This window comes from Leptodactylus fuscus, chromosome 4 (assembly GCF_031893055.1).
Source record: "Leptodactylus fuscus isolate aLepFus1 chromosome 4, aLepFus1.hap2, whole genome shotgun sequence".
Lineage (NCBI taxonomy): Eukaryota > Metazoa > Chordata > Amphibia > Anura > Leptodactylidae > Leptodactylus > Leptodactylus fuscus.
The window spans coordinates 209442079-209458710 of record NC_134268.1 but is presented as its reverse complement, the minus strand read 5'-3'; the positions used below and the strand labels follow the sequence as shown (position 1 = coordinate 209458710).

General features: G+C 44.9%; 1 protein-coding gene across 1 annotated transcript in view; it reads left to right on the top strand.

Annotated features, from left to right (window-relative positions):
- The window catches only part of ITGA8 (integrin subunit alpha 8), a 124599-nt gene that overhangs the window by 95404 nt on the left and 12563 nt on the right, over positions 1 to 16632 (top strand). Inside the window, exons 23-27 of the mRNA XM_075271698.1 lie at positions 4414 to 4494; positions 7070 to 7175; positions 8015 to 8173; positions 9321 to 9452; positions 12488 to 12601. Of these exons, the coding sequence (XP_075127799.1) occupies positions 4414 to 4494; positions 7070 to 7175; positions 8015 to 8173; positions 9321 to 9452; positions 12488 to 12601 (592 nt within the window). The remainder of the gene's footprint in view (positions 1 to 4413; positions 4495 to 7069; positions 7176 to 8014; positions 8174 to 9320; positions 9453 to 12487; positions 12602 to 16632) is intronic.

Sequence of the window (16632 nt, the reverse complement as noted above, 5' to 3'; positions counted from 1 at the left end):
GGTCACTGGGGTGGCGGTCACTTATGGAAGATTTATGAGGATGGTCCCACCAATGTCAGAGGTGAAGCCTAGGGAAGCAGGAAAAAGTCATAGATCCCCCTGAATTTTTTGGATAAATTTTTCCATTACACCAAAGTACAAAATTTGTTAATTTTACGCAATGTATGAACAATGCACAACACATGGATGACGTCTGCGTGCTGCTGCCATTTTTTTTTTTCACGGCCCCATAAACTTGAATGGCCAAGATGAGTAGAGAAAAGAGAGAATATAATGCAAGCCACAGATTTATAGACCGGAGGTTTGGTGACCCAAATCGTCAAACTACAGTTATCTGGAGATGAGGTCGATGAGTCTCATTGGACTCCTCTCTGATGCTCCCGGCGCATGCGCAGTTCATCAGTGAAGTTGAAAACGTACACCCCATCTCCACTGTGCAAGTGCAGGAGGTCTGGTGTATGCGCGCTGAAGCTCTGGCTTCACTGAAGAACTACGCTTGCGCCAGGAGCATGTTCCAAAGTCTGGCGCATGCGCACTAATGACAAATTCTGCTCCTTTGAAGTCACTGAGGAACTGCCACAACCCAATGAGTACAGCGGCAAGCTGAGTATAAATTTGTATAAAGCATGGATGGCTTTATAATGGCAATTTGGGAAACTAAACCCCCAGTTCATGAGGGCCCTTTGGTGGTTTAGTGTCCCAAATTACCCTAATTACACCAGCCTTAATGGATTCCATGACTGGCCAGATTACTAAGACGCTCCGCGCACATAGTTGTGCCTCTTTTTGTGCAGACCAGGATTAGATTCCTACCCCACCGAGTTGTGCCGCAGTGTTCTAAAAACGTGACAAGTCCTGACACATTTTTGGCCACTTTCTAGGCTCATGCGCATTAATAAATATGGGTCAGTGTCTCTCGGCCTGTGACAAAAAGCGTGAACTCTAATAGGTCCATGTGCTCTCCGATTTTTTTCACGTACAGAAAAGTAGCACTATTGCAAGTGAATGGACGTTCTGCAATACCAGACATAACCTATGGACAAGAGGGGCGCTGTTTCTGTTAAAAATTCCTTTCATTTTGGATTCCACAATCCCAAACATCTGATAAACCGACTGCTTTATGATGACCTGATAATCCAGAATATTTGATAATCCAGCACAGATGCCAGATTAAAGGGATTGCTGCGTAGTATCAGGTTTATATGTGTATTCCTCCACGGTCAGGCATCCGATGACGTCCTTCGTTTTCCCATCCATGATGTTCTTCTAAAACCGCGATCTGGGAGATAACAAACTTGTTATTACAAAACACAAGCGCAGTCCAGGGAAATGTCAGCGACGCTGTAGCCGTTTCTGCCGCGCTGTTGTCTCTCATGAACTACAACGTGATGGAAATTATAAGAGAGCAGAAATATTCTGACACGGATGGATGGCAATCAGGTCACATGACCAGTCTGGCGGCCGGCTGGCTCCATACACGGTCCATGTAATGAGATGATCGGAGCCGGGCAATGCGGGATTGATTATCTCGGACGGAACGATTTCTCTCTGTTTATTTAATGATTACTAATTTATTTACATGAAGGAAAACTAAACTTTTACTTTTGGCCGCAGATCGGAATGTCTCAATCTTGTGGTTTTTCTCAGCTCGGGTTTGTCAGGGGCGCAGAGTAGAAAACACCAAAAACTACTCGGAGGCCCGGATCCATTTCTGGACATCACTTAGCTGATGACATTGACATAAAATGTTAATTCGTTTCAGATTGTTAGATTTTACGCTCCAGTCACATCCAAATCTGCACCAAATCCTGAATGATACATAGACTTCTTTAGAATCCTTGGTGTATACATTACATTGATTTCATTACAACAACCAGGCAGCTACTGGCAGGGGTGAACCTACCCCTTTCGCCGCCCGAGGCGAATGACAGAAAGCCCCCCCCCCCGGAGGAGGGGGTGGAGCGGAGGGGGCATGGCTGAGCGAAGGGACGGGGCTAAACTAGGGGCGGGGCTTAGTGCCATTCGCAGGCAGAGAGCAGGCATGGAGAGGACCTGCTCTCTACCTGAGCGTGAGGGGAGGCTGCTGGAGCAGCACTGCTCCAGTGGCCTCCCCAAACCACCGCTCGGTGCTAAGCCAGTCCAGGACAGCTTGTCCTGGACTGGCTTAGGAAAGGAAAAATGCCGCCCTCCCTGGGGCCCTGACATAGCGCTGCCTGAAGCGGTCGCCTCATGGGAGGTGCAGCGCTGGCTACTGGAAATTGTGGGGACATGTAATCTGATAGCTAACCAAACAGCTTTGGATGTGATTAGAGTATCTTTAAAGGGGTTGTCCAGTCACAGCAAGTTATCTACAGTTCACCCATTAAAGGGTCTACCTGAGAGGGCTGCTATACCCTCACTCGCTGGGGTTGTTGGTAGAGATGAGCGAACATCGAGTACATGTTCGGTCGGATATCAGGCTGTTCGAGATGTTCGATTCGAGTCGAACACCAGGTGGCAAACTCACTAAAAATTCGATTCCCCTCCCACCTTCCCTGGCGCTTTTTTTGCACCAATAACTGTGCAGGGGAGGTGGGACAGGAACTACGACAACGGAGGCATAGAAAAAAATCGGAAAAAGTAATTGGCGGCCAAAATCAGATGACCTCCAATTTATATGAAGGGTGGATTTAATATCCGGGTCATATGAGACTGTGAACTATGTGATTGTGAGACAGGGATAGATGTACAGGCAGGGTTAGCTAGGGATTACCTTTATTTAGGGGGGAATGTCACTCACCCAGCTCTTTGGGGCTCTATCTGGTCGGGATCCCTGTCAGCTTGTGATATGCGAGAGCTGACTTTTTCCCATAGGAATGCATTGGCCAGTGTTGATTGTCCGAATGCCATATAGAGTACAGCATTCGGCCAATCAACGCTGGTTCTGCCAGAGGCTCGTCTGTGAGGAGGCGGAGTCTAAGATTGGACCAGAATGGAGACTGCTGTGGACTGATCTTAGACTCCACCTCCTCTGGCAGAACCAGCGTTGATTGGCTGTACTCTGTATGGCATTCGGCCAATCAACACTGGTCAATGCATACCTATGCTGAGATGTAGCAGCGCTGGCCGTGCGCTCAACACTCCTACACCGGAGATAAAGCAGAGCTGAGTGTGCGCTGAACCCTGCTGCACACACAGCTCTGCTGAGATGCAGTAGAGCTGAATGTGCAGCAGGGTTCAGCGCATCTCTGATGCAGCAGAGCTGAGTGTGCAGCAGGGTTCACATCTCCGGTGTAGCAGTGCTGGCCATGCGCTCAGCTCGGCTGCATCTCCGGTGTAGCTGAGCTGAGCGTACAGCCAGCACTGCTACATCTCGGCATAGGAATGCATTGACCAGCATCATTCGGCCAATCAACGCTGGTTCTGCCGGAGGAGATCGGTCCACAGCAGTCTCCATTCTGGTCCAATCTTACACTCCGCCTCCTCACAGACGAGCCTCGGCAGAACCAGCGTTGATTGGCCGAATGCTGTACTCTGTATGGCATTCGGCCAATCAATGCTGGTCAATGCATTCCTATGGGAAAAAGTCAACTCCCGCATATCTCAAGCTGACAGGGATCCTGACATAATACAGTGACTTGGGCATGTTAGATGCCCCCAGACATGCTTCCCCTGCTGTCCCAGTTGCATTCCAGGGTGTTGGCATCATTTCCTGGGGTGTCATAGTGGACTTGGTGACTCTCCTGAGTCGAATATTGGTTTCCCCCTAAACGGTTATTTATTCCCCATAGACTATAATGGGATTCGATGTTTGATCGAACAGTCGAGTATTGAGCGGCTACTCGAATCGAACTTCGAACATTTCACTGTTCGCTCATCTCTAGTTGTTGGGGTTAAATCCTCCCAATTACTGCTGTATGCTAATGATAGGCAATGAATGGTATTAACGCAACACTAATGGACATCTCAAACTAATGGACTCATCATTAAAGGGATCCTGCCACATGGAAAATGCAGGCAGTATGTTATAGAGCAAGAGGAGCCGAACAGATTGATATATAATATTGTGGGACACGATTCGGTGTAACCTGTTATTTATCCATTGAAATCTCTGGTGAAGTCTAAGAGGCGGAGCTATCAGTGATACAGGAAGCTGTCCATCACTATTAGCTCCGCCTCCAAGACTTCTCTTTGTAGACAAAGAACGGATTTTACTGAATAAATGACAAGTTATCCTGATTCTTGTCCCACAAACCTATATATCAATCTGCTCGGCTCCTCCTGCTCTATAACATCCCGCCTGCAGATTGGACTTCATTTTCCAGGTGACAGGTTCCCTTTAAGACTCATCACCTCCTAACCCCAACATCTCTCAGAATACAGAACACTGTCCCTTTATTTAACCCTATTAAACTTTTGCCTTTTGTTTTCCAGTTCTAACAAGGACAACCCCAACAGTAACTTTGTCAGCCTAGAGATTTTCATCAGTGCTGTGGCCCAGGTGGAGATCAGAGGGTGAGTGGAAATTTTTTGTAAGTTTTTGTCTCAAGTATTAAGTAACTGTTTTTTACAACATAAACAAGATTCATATAGGTAAGGCGTGATTCTTAAAGTGACCTGTCAAGACCGTGGGCCGCATGAAATCCCAACAGACTCCCTCATTAGAATTTTTTTTTATAAAAAGAAGGAACAGATTAAAAAATGAACCAAGAACAGACCAATGGACGGCGTCTATCCATCTTCTCCACATCTGGCTTGGCGGTCACCCTCTATAGACCTGTCTCTCTAGCCGACTCTGTGTGCAGTTATCTATACACTTGGCTATGCTCATGGACAGTAATAGTTACCATCTAACACTACATATCCACATAGACACATCCTTAAAGGGATCCTATCATTAAATAATTTTTTCTGTCTACCATGTAGGAATAGCCTTAAGAAAAGCTATTCTTCTCCTACCTTTAGATGTCTTCTCCGAGCCGCCATTCGGAATATAATTCAGTTTTTGTCGGTATGCAAATGAGTTCTCTCGCAGCACTGGGGGCGGTCACCAGCACTCAAACAGCACTGGGGGTGTCCCTAATGCTGCGAGAGAACTCTCCAGCGCCGCCTCCATCTTCTTAAGGAACGGGTCTTCTTCACGCCTTCTTCCGGCGGTGGCTTCAAACTTCTAGGGCAAAGCCGACTGCGCATGCCCGCCGGCTACAAGAAAATGGCCTCTTACACAGTATTGTAAGTGGCCATTTTCTTGTGGCTGGCAGGCAGAAGACATCTAAAGGTAGGAGAAGAATAGCCTTTCTTAAGGCTATTCTTACATGGTAGGCAGAAAAAAATTGAGTTTTAATGATAGGATCCCTTTAAATGTTCACATTTCCACATTGTCCACCTTCGGCCATCTTGCCTGAGCTTCTCCTCTGCTCTGTTAACCACATTTAGTGATACACTTTACATGGAAGACTTTTCTAGACATGTTCTGTGCAGGGAGGGAGAGGAGATAAGCTGTGACATCATTTATTCACAGTAGTGATGTAATGATGTGTCTGAGGTGTTATCTATAGAGGTGTTATCTTCTATTGTGACCCTGTCCTTGATATAAATGAGGTTACTGCTGTAAAGGAAAATCATTAAAAAATTGGCAATTGTCTGTCTATTATTAAGCTTAGTAGCCAGATTGAAAATTGCAGGATATAGTACAAATTCTTTTTTTTTTTTTTTTTTTTTTTTTGGTGACACAATCCCTTCACACCTTGAACGCAATACGGTATAGAGCCTTTGCTATACGAACCCCATAAGAACCCATTTTATTACTATCCAGAAGACTTTATAGAAGTACCAATAGAGGAGCAAATCCTTAAATCCTGGAGTTAATAGGGTTTGTATATAGCGATCATACAAGTCGGGGGAATTGCAGGCCCCGTCCTGTTTGATAGCATATCCAGGCTGCTGGAATATGCTGCGTCTGCTTCTTTTCCTTTCTCGGTGCGCCGCCAGAGCCTTGGACTTTGGTGACCTCCAGGATGGTGTAGTAAATCCAGACAGCCTGTGCTGACATCACTTACTGTAAAATGAAACAGGTTCTTTGTTTCCCCCGGAGGAGGATAAAAATGGAGACTTCTTCATCTAGCAAGGGGGGGAAATTAATGCACTTAAAAAGAATACAATCGTTGGCTTCAAGGACTCGGATTACTCTTGGAACATCTTCATAACATACAAGATGGCGTCCACCGTAAGCTAGTAAAACCTACCAGGCTGGGCTGTATTGTAAAGAGATTACGGCCGAGGACATAAACCAATACACCGCACCAGGAATAATGACCTATACTGTATTTCCTCCTTTTAACCCCCGCCATCCTGCAGAGCGGATCCTGATCCTCTGGTTAGTGTAGTAGCGTCCACCAGGAAGTCACGGGAGGAAATAAGTGATTAGGGATAACCAGCTACAGTTGTGTAAACTGCCGGATAAAGGGGCTTTCTCAAGATTTTGCAAATGGACAGCAATTTGGCTAATGGAATCCTTGAAGTCGAGCGTCCATCTTTGATTTCTTGCAGGTCCCCCAATTTATCTTGTATCTGGGAATGTTTCTGATGGCGGTGATTACATAAAATGGTTATCTGTCTTGTGTCTGTACGTCGGATGAGACAGGATATACATTAAGGTGCTCTCGAGATGGGACCCATCAAAAGGAACATGTGTTGTGTTTTATATGTCATAATTCATAGGATCAGACAATGAGCGGGTACGGAGGACTACGAAGCCTGGAATGGCTGCACGCAAGATGGAATTAAAGGGATCCAGGCTTTGCGGGGCCCTGGGCAATTGACTTTGGTGGGGCCCTACTTAACGGGGGGTCTAGGTTGCCCAGCCCTGGATCCGCCCCTGTTTTCAAGCCTTGTGTAAATAGAGCTTAGTCTCTGTATCCATGGAACTTTATGTTTCCATTTTTCACCATTGGCAATATGCGTGTTTTGGGAAAATCACCATCTACAGAGGCTGACAACCTGTATAGTCCTATCAATAGGGACTAACTTGGTACAACCCCTTTAACTGTCCCCCCCCCCCTATATTAACCCTTATTTATTATCCTTACAGAGTTTCTCATCCCCCACAAGTCGTCCTCCCTATTCCGAACTGGCAACCTAAGGAAAAACCTGCTGAAGAAGTGGAAATTGGACCCTTAGTTCAACACATCTATGAGGTATACCCCAGCTTACTAAACCTCGGTATACTTAACTGACCCCTAACCTTTCAGCAAACTCTGCGTGTATGAATAGTAACGGCAACTATAGGAAACTTAATATCTTGTCAGAGAAAAATGCTTCTTTCTCCTCTTTTTGGGCTGCTTCCTTGCTCCCTCTGATAACCTTACTTCCACTTCTGCTGTATCCATCTCAGGACTGCAGGTTGCATGACCTAGATTACACATGTCTATAGAAGTCTATGGAGAGGGGGGAGGATTGAGCAGAGGGAGCGAGGGAACTCATAGTCTGATGCTGGAGCTAAAGTAGAGCTTTCTATCACAATCAAAGTGCTTTATTCAAGTCAACACATATCAGTACTTCTCTCTATATGTCCTACAAAGTCCTGGGCTGTTTCTGAATAGAGAATAGAAAACTATGGAGCAGATTCTCCTCTACTTACTGTGTGGAATGTATAACAGCTAGTTTCCTCCCACCAGCTCAGGGAGAACTGCAAACTACAGAGATTCCAGACTGGATATACTTATTACGTGCATACATTGTACTATGGGAAGAATATGCAAATCTGTCTTCCATGATGTAATTACATCATGGAAGACAGATTTGCATATTCTTCCCATGGTCCCTTGCACAGTGGAGTGCTAAAGGCTTAATAAGTCGCCACACACCTAAATGGTGGTCTCTCCCCAAGGAGTGACGATATCCCCCTACATTGTACTACTGATATATGCAAAGTTTAAAGATTAGGTACACTACAAGGATACGTGCAAATAACTTACAATGAAAATTATAAATACGTAAATGGTAATGAATTGATTTTTTCTGTTTTTATTTGAAGCTGCACAATATTGGGCCAAGTGCGGTTGGTGAAACTCACCTTACTGTGGACTGGCCTGCACAGAGCAGGGAAGAGTTCCTCCTATATTTATTCCACATTGAGACAGAGGGACCCCTAGAGTGCCACCCCAGCAGCGCAATAAACACCCTGAAAATTAAGGTACGTTATATGGACTCTTTCCTCACCTATACAGCTGATACACCAACCACTCTTTAAAAAGAATCCATCTCGCCGATCATCCTGATCACTTTAAACTGCTCCTGACCAAACAGTGGCCACTGCTGGGGAAAACTGGTATTACACGACACCCGTTCAACTAAATGGGAGATTTTCTAATACAATTCATGGCTGGGCCTCCAGAGCAAGATCTTCTTCTCAGCATACCCAGATTGTTGCGGGAGGTCACGACAATTTGTATCCATCCAGCCAATCATTTCAACAGTTGTCCTGAATATATCTTATCACTCCCTTTAAATGGTGCATTTCTGACAATCAGCAGTTCCCCATAGAGAGACAGGTCACGACATTCTCCTCGCCACATACCACCTGGATTATCCACGCTGCTCATCGATTGGTCATACAGTGCGGCCTATTTACTATCATTGCTCTACAGGGATTAAGATTATAACTTTCGTAGCTTCCTTGATACGGTAACGTCTCCACATGGTCCCATTCGTCACTGCGTATATCACACATCAGACATCCCACTGTCACCAGTGGGATTTATGAGATAATATCCTTCCATTTCTGCCCCATATGGGCTGCACATGTGTGGGGTTTCCGTCTAATCCTCTCTTAGGGTAATTCCTCGCTGCTCTCGGCCCACACTTAGTTTCCCTCGTACGTTTCATCTTTTATTAAATTCGCACTAATTGGAGAATCCCGGAGACTGGATTTTCCGTCCTCCGAGGCCAAAAGAATGGCTTGTTTATAGGGCACATATAATAAGTAAAACGGAAGAGGACTGAAAATACAAAGACACATGTAGTAGTGTATACGGTATGTTTATATGTGTACAGTAGGGCAACACAGGCACTCAGTGAGGAGCCCGAAATAGGGGACAGGATATGAGTCCAGGGAATAAGAGTCCATTTTTGGGTTTACATCTTTAAGAGGAGACTGTGGCATGTCCGAACAGTCTCTGCCACTTGGAAACTTCTATCACCCACAAGGGACAAGGGAATGTTATGGGACAATATGGTGGCTCCATTATGGTAGGTTTTAGACTCACCAACTACTGTATCCTATTGACACCTATTTCGGTTTTCCATCGTATGTATTAATGTCTCAACTCTTTTCTCTTCAGCCAAGTGAACCTGAAGACACTCCAGAATTAGCTGCTTTCCTACATAATTCCAGTGTCTCCCACGCAGTGAGTCGGAGGGACGTAGCGGTGGCCGAGGCCTTGAGGCATATCCCCATCCCAACGAAACTACTGGTAAGAACAAAGCATCGTTTCTTATATAATGCTCCTAATAGCCTTCCGTTATCTCTCCCATCTCCCCATAAACATACACACGCTGTGACCTTTTACATGGAGGACTATCATTAAGTATTCTCATTTGGAGAATTTACTGTGTAAATAATTGGCAGGAGGGCCGAGGACCCCTGAGAAGTTCCTCCAAGACACAGAAATACCAGAGCTGCTTGACTATGCTCAACTCTTCAGGCTGCAGAAAGCTAAACATGAATTTCTTGGTTACCCAAATATACACATAAAGGGGTGAGCATAGTCAACACCTCTAGAATTTCTGGGTCTTAGATGATCCACCATTCGGCCAATGGTGCCCAAAAGGAACCCCTACGTGGACAGTTTAAGTTATTTGATTTTGCTCAGTTCTTCTCTTCTTCTTTGGAAATGACTGACTATTCTCAGCCCTTTCCACATGCACCAAGCCTACTGTACTACTCCCCACCAATCTCCCCCAATCGAGACAAACAACATACCGCGCCAATCCAAGGGCACCTACCACTGATTGTTACCCAAAATTATCTACTTGCTGAGATCTCCACCCAATATAGACTGTCTCCCAGTAATTTTCCACCTGCGATGAGCCCCATTAACTGTCCCATCCAGTGACAAATGTCACTAAAATGCCATTAAAAAGAAAAATTTATTTAGGGCAGGTGGGTGGGATGAAGCTTGCTGACCAACTGGTTCCTGAAGAACACCCGTCCTGTATAAACTTACCCCTCAGAGTTTGTCTCCCATTCAATGAAGTATGGAAACCCACCAAGCCAAGTTCTAAAATCCACCGATTATATCTACTGTGTTGTCCATGCCTCTCAGTTTGGTCGTCTTTGACCTCAGCATCCATCCGAAGTGATGTCTTCTACTAAGCAACGCACTGGTCTAGTCTTACACTAGCATGCTTGGGTAACCAAGGCAGAAGGTCCATGAAATGATCCTTCTTCTGTCAGGAACCTCTACAAAGGGATCTTACAGGACATTTTTAGCATAACTTATCTTCCTACAGAGTAGAAAGATTTTTTGCATCTAGGTTACCTTAGGTCTACATAAGTAGGTGGTTTGAACATAGTCAAGCAACATCAGTTCCAGCATGTCTTGGAGAAGACATCATTGGACAATCTTCTCATGGTGCCCTAAATGAGCCCTGGATTCCTGGTCCCTAGAGGCACGGAGAATTCATTTAACAACGTGCACCCCTCTTGTGTGCTTGTTCAGGTAACCTAAACCATATGTTCATAAAATTATACTTCTACTGTTCTACTTCCTAGAAAGTCCTTGAGACCGGTTTCAAGACTCCTTTGCAGAGTAGAAAGATCATTTTTGTGCCAAGGTTTATCTCATTGTGTATTTAGAGAGTAGAAGAGTTGAACATAGTCAAAAAGATTCAGTATCTCCATGTCTTGGAGGAAAGAACATCATGCCTCATGCTGCCAAAAGGCCGAAGACCTAAGCTTGGCCTACAAAGTCAGACTACAGTCCTCTGAGGTCTATGGGCACCTTCACTCTCCTGTGTATTGTCACAGGAAGACGTATGGCCATGATTCCATCTTTCGGTTTGTATTAGCTTGTCGGATACACATTTTTTTTTCACGTCGTTAATTAGAAACACATTGGGTTATTTGCTCCAGGTCGTTGGCTTGTTTTCTCGTCTGGAAAGATGTTTGGTTACGATTTTTATGTGATTGTTGTTGGAAGATTTTGTAATTATTTTGCTGGCTCGTTCCGTAAATCTGTTGTAGATAACAAGAAGCGTTTTGTAACATACCGGAACATAGCGGAATATTGGCTCCCATTACATCGGTTAAAGGGGTGTTCTAAATTTGGCCAAAGAGGAAAGATGCTATAGGCTGATAGAAAACCATTAAGCAATGACACACAGTAGAGCCGATTCTTGGCCATGTTTTTGACGGATCTCTGTAGGATCTGTTTTTTCATGGATCCATTTGTCTCAACAAGTGGATTCAGTCCGTGAACCCAAAAAAGTATTGCACATGGTCAAGTAACTCAATCGTGTGACTAAAGCCTAACTCACCCGTAAATCCTACTCTTCTCCAGAGCCGCCACTTCGATGATCTCCAATGGTCTCTGATGGTCTTTGTTCCATTGGCTACAGTGATAACGTGTCCCTGAGATTCTGTCTTCCTAATTACATCAGGGAAGACAGGCTTGCACATTCCAGTGAGCGCCCTCTATTGGTTTGCAACACTGAGGCACCTGACTTCCTAATTACATTATGGAAGACAGATTTGCATATTCTTCCCATAGTCCCTTGCAAAGTGGAGTGCTAAAGGCTTAATAAGTCTCCACACACCTATATGGTGGTCTCTCCCCAAGGAGTGACGATACCCCCCTTACCCTGTCTAAGCCTCTCACCTCTACTAGGTTAGTCTTCTCTACATTGAGCTGACAAGATGCAATAACATCGAAACGGCCATCCTTGGTTGACAGACTATACCTGGTAATAATCCCAGCATCATTGCAAAACAAAGGCCTCTTGGAAGGTTGAGCATGATGTTAAAGGGAGCAGCCTTTATTGGGCCATATCACTGAGATTCTATCTTCCTAATTACATCAGGGAAGACAGGCTTGCACGTTCCAGTGAGCGCCCTCTATTGGTTTGCAACACTGAGGCACCTGACTTCCTAATTACATCATGGAAGACAGATTTGCATATTCTTCCCATAGTCCTCTACCTATGTAACCTACGTGACATTGAGGTCACGCCACTGCTGCAGCCAAGTGAACAAAGACTCTTGGAGCACCAGAATTTTGGAGAATTAACAGGAATGTATTGAGTCTTTTATTACTTTATGCGAGACTGGACCCTGTTGCCATATGGCATCCATGTGGCAACATCTTGATATTCCCAAGCCCATATCTTCTCCGTTTGTGTGTTTAACAATTACCTTTACCTATATGGGGTTACTAACATAGTAATGGCTTTACAGGGCCAATGGATGGTGAAATAGCAATGGTGTGATTGTGTATTGTTCTCGTTGCAGAATTGCAGCAATGTGAAATGTTTAACAATCTTCTGCAAAGTGAAGCAGCTAAGAGGCGCCGAGCGGGCGGTGATAAAGATACGGTCACGGTTATGGGCGCAAACATTCCTTCAGGTAACTACAGAGCTCATAGTGATAGCATGGACCGATGACCGAATTTGTTTACAAGGTTGCAACATTTTCACAATTTTAATATTCCTGTAAGTTGCAAAACTGTAGAAGGTCACCTCAAAATAGACATCTGTACAAGCGAATAGTATCAGAAATGTAAATTATTTAATGGGGCACACCCAGGTCCAGAGATATCAGTTACACCCAGGATCTGATGTCTTATAGGACCAGAGGCCACTATGTATATGGTACATGGTAAGTGTAATAAACTTTGCATTGGGGCCCAAAAGCTCTTGGTCCCTTTAAAGATTTGTACATATATATATTATAGTCACCAATATAAAGTTGGCGTTATCGTGATTCTTCAGATAGCTGAACACCTATACCTTCACCCTATAAAAATACAAGCTGGTTTGGCCGAGCATGCATGTGTTCTGAATGGGAAGAGGGTAGTCAAGTCAATGGGAAGCAAGGAAGTCTGGCGTTAAATTCTTCGCTCGTAAAGGATCTGACATATTGGAACCCAACAGCTTGGCTCTTTTTTTTCCCCTGGCATCTGCCATTGGGGAAAGTTGGAATACCCAATTGGATGGTTGGCTGGTCCAATTGGATGGTTGGCTGGTCCCACCAAAATTGGTGGGCTGAGGCCTGGTTCACATCTGTGTTCGGCATTCCGTTTGGGGAGCCCGCATGGTGGGGACCCCCGGAACGGAATACCGAAAGCATTGACAAGCGGTGAGCAATGAAAGCACACGGACCCCATAGACTATATTGGGGTCCGTGTGTTTTCTGCGCAGTGTTGGCACGAGAAAAGTAGTTCATGAAGTACTTTCCTCTCTACATAACTCGTGTGGGATCGCGTGAAAAACACACGGACCCCATTATAGTCTATGCGGTCCGTGTGCTTTCATAAGCTCACCGCTTGTCAATGCCCAGTCCCCAAGTGGACTCCCCGAACGGGATACCGAATGCAGAACCGGGCCTTAGTTGACAATAATGTAATGCTTATGGCCACCATTACAGCTCCGCTTCTGCTTACTATACAGTGTACATCTCCTGTCCTCATTGTAGACAGTCAGGGAGCTATTTTTGGAGCAGTAACAAGTACAATGACATAATGATTGTTTGCGTTGTCCGGCGGCCAGGACCAGCTGCTTCTGGATAAATATCAAAGTCAGGAATATTAATAAGATGATTCATCTCTGGATTATAAATGAAACCGGATCTAGCAGTAAATGCTTATTGTACAGTATATACAATGACTAGTGCTTCAGCGCTGGCCAAAAAAGAAAAAAAAATTATATCGAAAAAGATAATGGTTTTATCTGTTCCACTAAAAATAAAAAATACTAGTGCACATATCCAAATGTTCTATAGGATACAACAAATGCATTGTGATAAAGGAATTGGACCGGGTGTGGCTTCATACAGACACAATGCAGGAAATTCATCAAGACCAGACACGGGAAGGCCTTGCGCCTTGGCGAAAATCTACAACAGCTCCGTACCGACCTACATGACAGCTGTCACAAAAGTGACGTAAATGCTAACGAATCTGGCAGGGCCTATATGTGGTGCAAATATGGAACTATCTAAGTTGTAAACCATCGTTTTGAAGTTTTTCACACCAAAAAAAGAGGCAAAAAATAGGAATAAATTTTCCCTTTTATGTTATACGAATGGCAATGGCATCAACACTTGTAGTCGCCAAAATCAGGACATTTAAGTCTTACCCGTAGGACCTCCCAAAGCAAGTAAAACAGAAAAACCCTGCGCCGTTTCCAGAGGAGTTTGCCTGGGTCAAGTCAAATTTGCCAGGATTTTTTATTTTTGAAATTCAGGACAACCCAAGAAAATTTGGGACACTTATAAGTATACAGTATAGTTCATGGGGCTCAGTGGCTGAATTGGTTCCTGGGGCTTGGCACAAGTTGCCCCCCTCCTCCTCCAATATTTAAAGGGATTCTACCATGAAAACATGTTTTTTTCTAATGACCACGTCGGAATAGCCTTAAGAAAGGCTATTCGTCTCCTACCTTTTGATGTGGTCTCCGCCGCGCCGGTCATCTGAAATACCGTTTTTTCCTGGTATGCTAATGAGTGTCCGGCAGCAATGAAGGCGGGCCCCAGCACTCATACAGCACTGCTGATGTAACTGGGCAATCCAGCCACGCCTTCTTCTTGTACTGCGCATGCTCAGTAAGGTCCATACAGTCCTCCGACGCCTGGATGAGTTCACTCGCTCGTCGGAGGGCTGTACAGACCTTACTGAGCATGTGCGGTACACTCTGTTCGGCAAATACTTCGCGGAGCGTACTGCGCATGCGCACAATTGCGGCCTCGCAAATATGGCCACCGGCTGGCATGCGCAGTCGGCTCTAACAGGGTCTCGCTGCCAGAGCCGACTGCGCATGTGTCACCCATGACGATGAAAGAAGAGGACACAGAAGGGGAGGAGACAGATCAGGAAGAAGGCGTGGCTGGATTGCCCAGTTACGGCAGCAGTGGGGACGCCTCCATCGGCGTATGAGCGCTGGGGCCCGCCCTCATTGCTTCTGGACACTCCTTAGCATACCGGGAAAAAACGGTATTTCGGATGACCGGCGCGGCAGAGACCACATCAAAAGGTAGGAGACGAATAGCCTTTCTTAAGGCTATTCCAACATGGTCTTTAGAAAAAAACATGTTTTAATGGTAAAATCCCTTTAAAGGTGATCTTGACTATGGTCACTTCCAAAAACACAGCTGAAATAAATGACCGGTCCTGTGTGGTGTACAGAGGGGCACTTGCATCCAACGTCATACTTGCATTGGATTTTGACCCAATGGTTTTCTACAGGGTTGGACTTGGATATCTGGGGCGAAGCAGAAGAAATTGTCTTGGGGGTCCATCTATATAGGCTATTTTTGAAGAGGCCAGTAAAATATTGTCTTCTACTGGAGGTTTGATCCTCTTATTGCTCTGAGCTTGATCCACCAGATGATCCATTATTGCTCTTCTGGGCTGATCCAACCCTGTGCATGTATGGAGGCAGAAATAGAGGACACCTTTAAAGGGGATGCCTACCTTAGATATGTGCGGCCTATTCATAGGATATTCATGGTCTACTCTAATAGATGTGGTTCTGACCTTTGGTGCCTTCTCATATCACCAATATGAGGTCCCTTCACTCTGCCGGCCATAGAATGATTGGAGAGGTGGCCATTGAGTCATATCGAAGGTGGAAGTTCCGATTATTCTTCCATCAATCTCGTATGTGACACATCTTGCTCCATTGTACAAATCTATGAAATCACTGGAACCAAAAAAGTACAGATTGGAGATAAAAACAGCTCCTTACCCTACTGGGATTTCTATATATAGAATGAAATTGTTGAGACGAAACAAAGGAAGAAAAGCATCAAATCTGTGCGTGTGATACAAGGTCTGTAAGGAATTATTTTGGGAAGAGAAGCCATAAATTATTCTATTCTGCTCCAGTTTTTCTTTAATTGGAAGTAAATGTTGTGCACAATGTCAGGCAGGCTCCAGATTTTAGAAATGTTTTCTCCTGACTGGGGAGAAGATGAAATGCAAATCTTAGAGTTCTGTTCACATCTGGCATGGGGCCAGTTATCTATCACATTACTAAAAGCTGGCTCATCTGGTGTAGTCTGCTTTTTAAGCTGGAGGCTCTGGGGGATTCTGGAGGTGCTGTAGAAAGCTTACCTGGGTCTGGGATTTTCATTCGGAGATAGTTGGCGTGGATATTGAAGCCATCAGTATACGTCGTGCTTATCTTTTCCGTCGTCAGACGGCTCTTAAAGTAAATAAACATTCAAGGTTGACTTGAGAAGAAGAACCTCAAGAAGAAGACCACAACCACCACAAAACATGACCACTGGGATAGGGATCAAAGATGCAACAAGAGGCCCACTCGATAGGGAGTCTTCCTTGGTTGGTTGGGCCATATGGGTTTGTGTAGAACGTTCCAGCCAGAACATTGAGTGAAACAGCAATGAGTAATATTTCTTCTAAGTATAGCTTAGAAGTT